Here is a 12039-nt window from a genome sequence, read left to right on the forward strand (position 1 = left end):
CCCCCCATTTCCCCCCATATCACTCCGGCCGGTTGGTCAAAGCGGAAAAGCGTCTGTTAATTCTATGTCTATTGTTTCAGATTCAATAGTGAATTTCCATCCGCGCTACAGCCGGAATTTATGCCATCTGTACTTGCGACCTCTGGCCCAGCAGAAGTACTACCGAATCTATGTTGCGATACTTTCTCTTTACATATGTATGTGTAGGAGCATCGCTTGGATTAACAGTATCATTAGGGAATTCTCTCCAGTTCTACCTTTGTTCACAAAACTTTCTAGTTTCCGGCTATCCCAGGTTGCCTGATCGATATTTGCTCTCGGTGCGGCGTCTATTTTTTCGAGCATTATTTTGAGCTGCCGTCGCTGTTCCCCACTCTCGTCTGCACTCTTCTGTTTTTACATATTATCGTGCATCGGTAACGAGCCTTGAGCACTCGCCGTGGCATCTCCGTCGCTGGTGTGGATGCACTACGGAAACAGATCAGCTTTCGCTTACCACTAAGCGTTTCGGAATGTGCTCGTTGCTCGCGACACGAAATTGAGACTTTTCATATATGCTGGGTGTCTCCAAGCTGGACAGGCAGTCTCTCTGCTGCGATGGTGCGACGCGGTCTACTATTCGTCTACCGCAATCTATGTGACGCTTTGACTCTAAAAAGCAGATCCAATTTCCAGAATCTATCTTTTTTCGAATGAGATTCTAAGGTGGGTTACATCACTCGCAAAATTGTGGTCACCTGGAGTAGAGGCTGGTAAAGTCTCGCTGCTCGCCGACCCTCCTCCTAAATGTAATTGTTTGACCATACGCGAATACTTCATTCTGTTAACGTCTACAGTCAGTGGCGTTTGTACTTGCTATTCCGTTTTTCGATATTGTCTCTCTTTGGTATTTTCTATATCGTCCGCCCTGGTAGCGCATCGCGAATTCTTGCCGTTACGTCACACTCTGTGCGTCTCGCCGATCATGGGGAACGTGTTAATGACCTCTTCTAGAGCGACTGCTCCATTGGGGCCACTTGCATTTTTAATTGAATGGTAGCAAAGTATTGTTTTGTATTCAATGGCGTTTCTAACTTCTAGTAAGAGTATTCAACTGATTCTCGCCATTCAACGCAGAGGTGTCCGACGAGTTTTTTACTAAAAAATGTCAGACTTTTGTAATTTTAGGTTGTGTGTTATGGAGGGCCGTTGTCGCCGAGTATCGGGAAAAAAGGTGACAGAGTAGCTAATTCCAGAGGACTAGGAAAAGAAGTGGAAGCGAAATGGGGAGGTGCTACGACGAACGCTGCAGTAGTTTCGTGTCTATGTCGATATGGTTGTGGAATCCTGTCGTCTCCAACATATCAATGATCCGTACGACTGAACGCTCCGAGACGCAATCAGAAACCGCGTCGACTTGCACTCCAGGAATGTTTGTTACTCTTTTTTAGGACTTACGCTTTTCGTGAGCGAGCTGCATCGCGACGTAATGCACATCGCAAAAGTGATTCTTCCGGAATACTTTATCAAAAAAGACTTTCATCAACCACCTGATTGCTCGCAATGGGGGCGCATCAAAGAGAACTGGGCGGGCGGATGCCTACGTCAAAATTTACGACAAGTACAGCATCAACGGTGCTGGACACAGGGGTGACGCAGATATTTACGAATACAGGGCTTTAGGTGCCTCACGAATGTGAGGAACCATATGATCCTAATCCTCGATTGTATCACGATATGCGTTGTCATTGCGCTGTACCCGGGCCTGTTTCGCGAAGGGATACCGGTAATCATCGATGGTATGAAGAACGATCGCCAGCATGAACAGAAGATCATATTTGTCGACAAGGGAACATCACGCTGGAGAATAAATAGGTATTCTGTTATCCGCCCAAGTATTCAAAAGCGTCGTTCGGTCTCGGGACTTGTCAACCCAAGAGAAAAACCTGTCATGTATGGAAAATATGAAGAGAGATGTTCCTTCCTCATCTTGCCCTACTTCATGGTTTTTGGATCGAGATCTCGAACGCAGGGCCGAAATGGAGCTGAGTATGGATACAATGGAGTATTGGAGAGTTGGCACTGAAGAACTCCTCCAGTTGCGCTTTATTCGACCGGTTATGCGAATTCCAGTCACATGTTTTGATTTTTGACTTTAGAGTTCTTTTCGCCTTCATGGAAGAGGTTTATCCAGTGCCCGATGGATGCGACAGAGACGTAACCGGCGAAGACCGGGATACCTACTAGACGCGGAAGTTCGAGCTCAAGCGTCCGAAACCGGCCAGTAAAAGGTATTCACCGGGGCCATGGATAACGATCGGGTATACATATATGTACACTTTCAGCGGTAGCAGGCATTTGTCCCATCCCGTCTTCTTTACCGCCCTCGCCGAAGCACGGAAACAGGAAGGCCGGCCATGGGATATATAATCCCCACGAGGACGACCTCGTCGTCGGCCTCAAACCCTGGAATACTGATTTTATAACCATCGTTGTTACAAGCGTTCGGAATATTTTACTGAATGTAGCTTACGTCGGAATGACAGGCGTCTTTTGAGGTTCTAGAGATCGACGTTCTACCCAGAAGCGGGAATCGTGAATACGAGGAAGAAAATTGAGACTTGGGATGCAAAAGTGGAAGAGCATCTCGAAGTTGTGAGCGAGGTGAAGAGCCGAGGAGCGGATTTTCAGGCTTTTCAAGATTTCATGGATGTTCGTTTTGCTCATTGGGATGCGCTGTGGAAGGAGTATACAAAGCCCCGGTGGGCTTTTCTACGTGCGAATCTATACTGTCGGAAGCAGCATGCATTCGCGGACTTTTTCAATGAGTTGAGCTCCTTGAAGGAGAATGAAAGTCTGAGGCTCGTAGTAGCATATTGAGCATGGAGCTGGGCGTCGAGAAAGGGGACTACGCGTGCCCCAACGACAAGGACATTCAAAAAGTGTGCACGGCGTCTCGTTACGGTAACTGTAGATGAATTTGGAGCTTCGTATACACACCACGAGCTGTGATGTACACTCCACAGGGGCGAGATGGAAAAGTGCCAACGGAACCCTGAGGAAATAGCAAAGTACGGACCGCTGACGGAAGAGCAAATGGAAATGAGGGCAAAAGTTCGTGGACTCCTTGCATTAGTAGGTACAACGAACGATGGCGAGAAACGGATGGAGTTCGTGAACCGAGACTTTAACGCCGCTATCAGTATCAGTAGATGTGCGGTGCTGGAGAAGAGACTTGCAAAGTAGACAAGAGACAACTTTGTTGGACAACCTCACAAAGCCGAACTATATGAGAGCAAGTTGGAAGCAGTAGTGGGTGGCCGGTCGAAAACGGCGGGGAGGCGTCTGCACATCAGCTGGAGACGTTATGTCTCGGGCGCCGGTGGCCACTACTGTGCACGACCGGCGTTGTTCGACTTAGTACGGCGTTTCGCCGCGTAAGCTTCGCGAACCAGATCATCAGGAAACTTCAGGGCGCCGCGCTTAACTCGAAGTGCGCCGTACCTTCGGACTTGCTCGGAACATCCGATGCGGATGAAGCCTAGCCACAGGCACGACAACCACTTTGGGACGCGTCGCTCGAGCGTGGCAGAGTGATTGCTGGATTTTCATCAAAAAATCCGTATGGCTGTAGCATGAAGCCAGTGCTCATTGCCGGCTGCACTGGAAAGTCCTCCGGTCTCGGCAAGTGATGAATGCCGAACACGTGCCAGAGCACAAGATCCGTATCCTCGATGCATCGATTCTGAGACACAAATCGAAGGATGCCGTCCTGTCCGTCCGAGAGATTCACGAATTCACCAGCTGGAAAGCGCTCTTCCGGATCATAGGCTGTCACCCACAAATGACGACGGATAAAGCCGGAGCGCTGTCCAGAGGGTGAGTCCGGGTCAAGGAACGGCGTGAGCGGATGTGCCGGTTCTAGTTTGTAGGCGACTGGCATATTAACACGATTCTTTTTGTTCGGATTCAACACTTTCCAATACCGGTGGCTGGCAGGATTCGCACAGCGACATGCCTCCAGCTCTGTTCGTAGCGGCGTCTCGGTGACGTAGTACGCATTCCCGTAGGGATTCGCAGCTGCATCCTCTGCTCGCGTATTACACTCTACAACAGAGTTGCGATCCCCGTCTACGCTGAGGTCCATCCGCACGCAGAAGTAATGCTGGTGAATGTGTCCTTCGACGCCAGGCATAACCTCAGTACCGTAGCGGCTCGGTCTGCCCGGCTCGCAGGCCACAGTGTTGATGACGCCAGTAGCCCGCATTTCGTACTCAATGGCGCCGTCCTGACGAAAATACCAGTATGAGGCGTACTCGTAATTGCAAACCGTTGAAATGCTGGAGATGACGAGGCGTCTACCGCGCCGCGTTTCTGCACGGTCGGTGCGGAAATCCCAGTGCTTCCAGAGCAGGCCGGCATCCTCTTCGTGAATGCAGATGGCGTTTGGTATGGTCAACGGCTCGCCGTGCATCGTGGCAATGTGGGCGTCCAAATAAACCACGCAACCGGTACAATCACAATTCATCCGTAGCGAGTTCGCTAGCTTACCGATCCCGTACTCCCCAATATCAAAAACATTCTTTCGAAAGTGGGGCTCCACTGGCGTGCCGTACGGCACGACCATCTCCACCAGGGAGAGCCTGCGAGCCACTGGGCGTCCAGCAAACCGAATATCATGCAGCGTGATACCCTCGCGTGCATTGAAACCAATCACCAGAGACCATTGATCCCAGGCAATTGAATGATCGTTCAGGACAAAGCTCGGTCCCTCGTCCTGCACAATGCGCAGCGGCTTCAAGGGCTTGCGAATATCAGTTCTCAGATTAGGTTCGTAATTGCATTCCGTTCGCGGTACGGGGATATTCTGCAGATCATAAACTTTGAGCACTTTATTGCCCAGGACATCCACCATCGCGTAAAGTCCTTCAACTGGGTGTGCATAGAGGTTGTCATCGGCATGATTCCGTACCCAGCAGAAAGCCAACGCAAGGTGGTGATCCTTCTCCTCAACGGAACCGAACGCCCCTGCCGACCACGGATCAATACAAACTAGACTCATGTCTTCGATACCGTGTTTCCTGCACGCAGCCTGGAACTCCGGACACGCCCGTACAGCTTCTTCTATAGCAGTGAACTGTTCAAGCTGGAGCATAGGGCGAGCGTTCGGGTAGTACTTTTTGGCGATTACGATCTCTTGCGAGAGCGAAACGATCAGCTTCCACACGCCAATAGAGCTTCTTCGGAAGATGAAGACCTCGGCCTCACGTTCGGTGGGCTTGCCGGCCACCCAGAGCTCTTTGGGTGGCTCGTGGAGCTGAATTCGCTCAAAGAGCGGTTCCTCTGGGAAAGGTGCGCCCTGGCGGCCGATGCTGGCAGCACGTAAAATCTCCGCTGGCGTGAGCGGCGTCAACGGGTGCATAATAGAGGTGTCCTGCCTCTTGTGCAGTAGTGCAAAGACAACACGAGCAACCAAGATTACCTCGGTTGCGCTTCAAGGCGCCTCAGCGTCTACCGTACCAAGCACTGCAACGGTAACCGGGAGCAATGCAGGAATGAATTCCGTTGAGCGATCAACTTGCGACATAGATGTACAGAACGTACAGGAGCAATCTGGGTGTCGGACACGTCTCCTTCATCGAGCGGGGAGGCGTCTCGCGCAGTGCACGCATCGCTCTTGGTGAGCGTATACCTGGGAAATCAGGCAGTCAACTGACACGATGCGTATGCCATTGAAGGGAAACGCGATCCTGATCAGTAGGGTGTTGTTGAACCGGAAAAAGTTGGATTTCAATTCAGGTCGTAGCCAAGAACATTTTTCACTTCGTATTTGTTTCAACCTTCAAACAAGTCTAGACAAGTGGTTTTTCGCAGTATATAACAGAAGCGTTCAAAGAGCGTTGTTTTTTTAAAAAAAAAACCTAAAAATGGAAAGCTTTGAGAAAGCAAGCTGACGATCCTGGAGGGCTAGGGTCGCCGGCCGCTAGAGACAAACAAAAAGCAGTACCGAGTCCAGAAGAAAAGGAAGAGAAGAAGAACCGAAAGCGGGAGGCCCTACGTCGGAGGCGGCAAGAAACATGACTGTAGAACGAGATGGAGGTGAAAACCTTTCTTCTTGGACGTATAAAGGATCCCTACAGGGAAAAGTTGCGAGAATCTATCGAAAAACGTGTCGACTCGTACTCCTTGAGGATTATGAAGGTTTCTTCATAACTATTCCATTTGGTGAAGGAGATGTGTCGCGACGTAACCTAGATGGAAATGGTGGACATTCCGGACAAGTTTTTCGATAAGACCTTTATTCGTCACTTGATGCTTGGCACAGAGAAAGCGCGGAAGGAAAATGAGCGGGTGTATGCGCTCCACGAAAAACATCCCTTTTACAGCTTCAAGGGTACTCGGTACAAGGGTGACCGGGATGTTTACGACTATGGGGCGATGAAGTACCTCACGAACCTGAAGAACCATTTGACAGAGAACCTCGAACGTTCCATGATACGCGCCGTGTTTGCGCTGTACCCTGGCATCGCTCGCAAAGGAAAATGGGCGATTACCAATGGCGTCACGAACGATCGCAAGCATGAAGATGCTATCGAGCTCGTCGACAAGAAGACATCACGTAAGCGAAAGAATGAAGCTTCTGTAATCCGTGCGGCCATACACGAGTACCGTACAGTCTTGGGGTTGGCAAATCCGACAGACAAGATATCAGAGTTGAAAAAATATAAGGAATGATACTATCGCCTCGTCCTGCGCTATTTTGTGTTTCTGGACCGAGAACTCGAACGCAAGGCAGAGGCGAGGCTGAGTGAGGAAAAAAATGAAGAGTGGGAGAGACGGAAGGCTTTCCTAATGGGTAAGCGCTTCAACGTCGTTCCAACGTGCAAGATCAAGTGACATTTGTAACTATCGACTCTAGAATCCTTCACGCCATCATGAAGGAGATCAGTCCGGAGTTCAGTGTCAGCAAGGAGAAGTTCTCCGGTGAAAACCGGGAGAGGTACTGGAAGAATATCTTCGATTTCAAACGCTTGAGAGTGAGCAAGGAAACGTTGTTCACCGGGATGTTTGAAACCGATGGAGTAGCCTAGTGTGTACACTATCGGCGGTTCAAGAAAGATCGTCCTGGTCCGCCGTCGGCTGTGCCCGTGACGAAGGATGAAGAAAAGAATGAGGCGGATCCTGCGACGCAGGAGGTGGAGGAGAACGAACTTATCTTTGACGCGGCGAATCATGAAGATGAGGAGGAGGCGGATCCTGTGACGCAGGAGGTGGAGGAGAACGACCTTGTCGTTGACGTGGCGAAGCATGAAGGAAAGAAGGAGGCGGATCCTACAATGCAGAAAACGCAGGAGAACGACTTTGTCGTTGGTGTGGACCCTGGAAATACGAATATCATAACCATCGCAGCACCCAAGCGCGCGGAAGATGGTGCTGATGGTAACTTGCGTCGGAAAGACATGCGTCTTTTGAGGTTCTCAAGAGCTAGATATTACTGAGAATCCGGTGTAATGTATGCAAGGAAGAAAACCGAGAAATGGAATTCAGGAATGAAAGATCACCTAAAAGCTTTGAGCGAAGTGACGAGCCGAGGAACCGACTTTGAAGCTTTTCGGAAATTCATGGAAGATCGGTTTGCGCATTGGGATGCGCTGTGGGAGGAGTATACCATGCCCCGGTGGGCTTGTTTGCGTATGAATTTGTATTGTGGGAAGCAGCGGGCGTTCGCCAACTTCTTCAATCAGTTGAGCGCCTTGAAGGAGGACCAGAGTCAGAGGCTTGTAGTAGCGTATGGGGCAGGCCGCTGGAAGACCCAAAAAGGAACAATGCCACCTCCAACGACAAGAACGCACAAGGAGTGCGCACAACGTCTCTTTACGATACCTGTAGACGAGTTCCGAACATCCTATACACACCATGAACTGGGATGTACACTTCAGAAAGTGGAGATGGAAAAGTGTTAGCGGAGCCCTGAAGACATAGCAAAGTACGGTCCTTTGACGGAAGAGGAAACGGAAAGGAGACCGAAAGTTCGAGGGCTACTCGCATAAGTGAATACAACTAACGGGAAGAAACCGATGGAACTCGTGAACCGGGACTTAAATGCCGCTATCAATATCCGAAAATGTGCGATGCTGGAGACGAGACCTCCAGAATGGACAAGAGGGAACTTTGTTGGACAACCTCTTGAAGTCGAACTATATGAGAGAAAGTTTGAAGCAGTAGTCGGTGGCCGGTCCAAAAAGACGGGTAGGCGTCTGCACGTCAGTTGGAGACGTCTTGTCTAGGGCGGCCCGGACGCCACTACTGTACACGGTCGGCTTCGTTCGAGTTCAGAACGGCGTTTGGCTGTGGTGTTGAATGTCGAGCGCCGATCAGCCTCCGACCCAGTCTCAAGAGCAAAACTGGTCTCAGGTCTCGAGCACTGTCGTCGAAGTTGCCCACACAGTGGACGTTCATGTTCAACCCGTGTGCTTCGTCGATCTGAGCGAGGAAATTCACGCCTTCGCGCAGCTAGAAAAGTTTGCGAAGTGTGAATCATCCGAAGTTATCATAGATCTTAATGTCCGAAATACACATCAAGCTGTTGGGGCCCTCGTTCGCTGTCTGGAGGAGCGCGGAAAGTTGCCAGCTCACTCCGGAGACTTGCTACGGCGGCAGCTCCTGGGCGCAGAGCCACCGTCACTCTTTCAACTTGCACAGCAGGGGCTTCATATGTCTAGTGGGGGAGACGTACTCGGCCACGCTTCTGGATACTGGACACATAGCATACAGGGGCCCTCTTTTATTATTGGGTATACCGAAACCCCTTTGTTGCTTAGTGACGAGGAAGCAGTAGCAGTTGCACGGCTCGCACACCCACTGAACGCTGGGGCACTCAACAACTCGCTGACACGCTTCCTAGTACTTGTACTGACGCTTGCGCACGATACACCCCAGGTTCGCCGGGCGTCCGAAATGGCACGCGTTTTCGCTTCGCTTTTCGCAGATGAAGTATTCTACGACGAAGCTGTCGAGGCGTCCGATAGAGCTTCTTTCCTGGAGGCTATCCATCGTTTCCTTGAACGGCAACGGGACGCTGCACGAGAACGCGAAGCGCTGCATCGAAGCGTTCGATTGGCGACAGCAGCCACGGTGACTTTCTTCGATGATGATAATCATGTTGATGGTGATGGCGTTGCGGAGTATCTTGGTGGTACAGATGGCGGTACCCTTTCTGGGTGCAGAACAAAAGATGTGACTATTAACGACAATTTTGGTATCATGAACGCTCGCCTCGACCGATACTTCAAAGCACAAGGATATTCGAATCTGGATACGGTGCCACGCTGGAAGTACTGGTTGGCGCTGTTCTTTCGCTTTCCGGGGGCATTGATGGCTGCAGATCTTCGCCGCCGTCTACCCCATTATCGATCCGACTGGACAGCGGAATGGAACAAGATTCACGCTCTCGGAAAGTATTTCTTCGCGAGTATTTTTCTCATATTTACAGTCACGTTGCCTGCGATTGTTTTCGGCGTTATAGCGAGTCGCACGACTCACGGAGAGATTGGTGTCATCGAGTGTCTGTTTGCCCAGGGTGTACTGGGCATTGGTTTTGCGTTCTTCAGCGCCCAGCCGCTGATGGTGAATATGGTCACTGGTCCCACCATCGTCTACATTCAAGTGCTCTATCGCTGGTCCCAGAGGCTCGGGTTCGCATTTCTTCCCTTTTTTGGATGGACAGGTATTTGGATGGGCATTTTTGTGATGTCGTATGCGATCATGAATACGTCAACACTCATACCGTACCTTGGCCGATTCACTGATGAGATTTTCCAAACCTTTATTGGAATCATTTTTATTCAATATTGGTTTACGGAATTTGTCCGAGTTACGCACACTGGCTACGAACAGGTCCTTTTATTCTTGGTGCTTTCTCTGGGAACGCTTCTGCTTGCGTTACTTCTGGTGTCTGTACGAGGCAGTTTCCTGCTACGCCCCATACTGCGATCCATTCTGGGGGACATCGGCCCCGCTCTCTCTGTTTTCATTTGGACCGGTCTGTCGTACGCGTTCGATCCGATTGATGTGCCTCGTCTGCAGATACCGGGCTCTGTTGGTTACAGCACAACGACTGGACGACCGTGGATTGTCCCACTAGGAAGTCTATCCGTCGGCTATGTATTTTTGGCCATCGTTCCCGGCTGGCTGCTCTCGCTCATCGTCTACATTGATCAACAGGTGTGTACTTATATCGTGGAACGACCGGAAAATCGCTTGCGCAAAGGCACTGGGTACAGTTGGAATCTTTTCGTGACTGGCGCTCTTGCCGTTCTTGCCTCGATTCTCGGCATACCTTGGATGTATGCAGGGCTGCCACACTCGCTTTTGCACGTTTATGCACTTGCTGAAATTGAGGACATAGAGCTCATGGGAAGACGATGGATACGTGTTCTTCGTGCGCGGGAGGTGCGCATTGCTGCACTAAGCGCTTACCTCTTTGCCTTGTTGATCATTCTGGCCAAACCAGCTCTAGATCAGCTGCCGATCTATGTGTTGTACGGCTTTATTCTGTACATGGGTGCAGCTTCATTTCTGAACAACCCTCTCTGGGATCGATTCGTTCTCTTGTTTACACAGCCAACCAAGTACCCACCGACACATTATGTTCGACGTGTCCCCATGAGTCACCTGCACCTCTACACCTCTGTTCAGGTAATCCTTACAGTCGTTCTCTTTTTTGTCGCGGTCAATTTTTATCGAGGTGCAACTCTATTCAATACTGGCCTCATCTTTCCATTGGTCCTGTTCCTTTTCGTCCCATTCAAGTGGATGGTGTTGTATCGCTGGTTTCCGCGACGTGAGCTGCGCGTGCTTGAAAATCAGCTTTAGATGGAAATTTCTGATCGAGTCTTGGGAGTTTTCCAGTAAAATTGGCCATCGCAGATTGATAGATAGACTGTAGAGTCGGAAATCGTGTTTACATTTCATCGAAGCGCAAATTGCTGGGGCAGGCATGTATCAGCAGAGGCCCTTTTTGCGAGTACGGGAGGTAGGTGCTTTCCTGATGCGAGGCCGAGATCTCGAGTCCAAAGTGATCCGCTGATGCTTGCTTTTCCAGAGGTAGAGACTCCCTTTGCCGGAACTGGTCGTGATTTGTACCCACAACCGGTACGGAAGGCACGTCAGTGAAGAGATTCGCTACGACTATACGCGGTATCATACGATTATGCTGCGGAGATCTCGGATACGAGAGCCGAAATACAACACGTGGCGCTGATAAAACAACCCGCTTGATTGCATGCGACTTGTTGGACATTCGGGAACAAGGCGGTTCATTTTGAAACGCCCATGCCAGCATACCTTCTTTGTTTATGTTTGTTATTCTCGCTGGTATTCGCGAATCGACCGTGTCGCATAGATTGGAAATGAGCCGTGGAAAGAGTACATGCTGTTATCATCGGACAACGTCATACGAGATTACAGGTGAAACACAGTGATTCTAGGGTCATCAAACGGATGAACGAGTTTTTCGTTGTACTTATCTTGACCCTCCTACACCCAAAACTAAACACAGAAATATCGCCTACAAGACTGTGTCCGGGTTCATCCTTTTCTTTGCATGCGACCTCGAAGAGAGACTACAATCACCTACAGGGTGTGAATGGTCCACATCGTTGATTCGGACAGCGATCAAGGGACACAGACGGACAGAAGGAAGGCATTATTTATTGCAGACCGCCACGCTCCGAACAGGGCAAAATCGAATTCATACTCAAACGCACGCGTATCTCTCGGGAGAAAGAGGTATGGATCTCGAATGGTGAAGTTCTAGTCAAGAGAAATACTATTCTTGAATATGGGTACTCGGAGGTTAAGCGTAAACCCCTGATCGTAAAAGAGACAGCGCGCAACCTGACAACATCGGTCTTACCAGTTTCCAAGTACATCGTGTGCTGGGAATCGCGGAACTTGCAGCATAACTCAATGACACATGTTCCTTCCGAGTACTTCACAATGCCTCCTTCACAAAACCATAGAACCCGATCGTCGATGACGTCGGTCTCCATCACATAG

General features: G+C 50.1%; 2 protein-coding genes across 2 annotated transcripts, besides 4 other annotated features; one reads left to right on the forward strand and one right to left on the reverse strand.

Moving 5' to 3' along the window:
* The first annotated feature begins 882 nt into the window (after positions 1 to 882).
* Positions 883 to 2833: a sequence feature (repetitive element).
* Positions 2491 to 3399: a sequence feature (repetitive element).
* Positions 3400 to 3520: 121 nt separating this feature from the next.
* On the reverse strand, positions 3521 to 5401 carry CYME_CMT003C (copper-containing amine oxidase; the record flags this gene model as incomplete). The annotated part of the gene is made up of 1 exon (XM_005539024.1): positions 3521 to 5401. The coding sequence occupies one exon, from the start codon at positions 5399 to 5401 to the stop codon at positions 3521 to 3523; it is 1881 nt and encodes a 626-aa protein (XP_005539081.1).
* Positions 5119 to 5657: a sequence feature (possible transcribed region).
* Positions 5595 to 8334: a sequence feature (repetitive element).
* A 6-nt stretch (positions 8335 to 8340) lies between these two features.
* CYME_CMT006C (probable anion transporter) lies at positions 8341 to 10854 on the forward strand (the record flags this gene model as incomplete). The annotated part of the gene is made up of 1 exon (XM_005539025.1): positions 8341 to 10854. The coding sequence occupies one exon, from the start codon at positions 8341 to 8343 to the stop codon at positions 10852 to 10854; it is 2514 nt and encodes an 837-aa protein (XP_005539082.1).
* Positions 10855 to 12039: the final 1185 nt, after the last annotated feature.

Source organism: Cyanidioschyzon merolae, chromosome 20, assembly GCF_000091205.1.
Source record: "Cyanidioschyzon merolae strain 10D DNA, chromosome 20, complete genome".
In the NCBI taxonomy this organism is placed as follows: Eukaryota; Rhodophyta; class Bangiophyceae; order Cyanidiales; family Cyanidiaceae; genus Cyanidioschyzon; species Cyanidioschyzon merolae.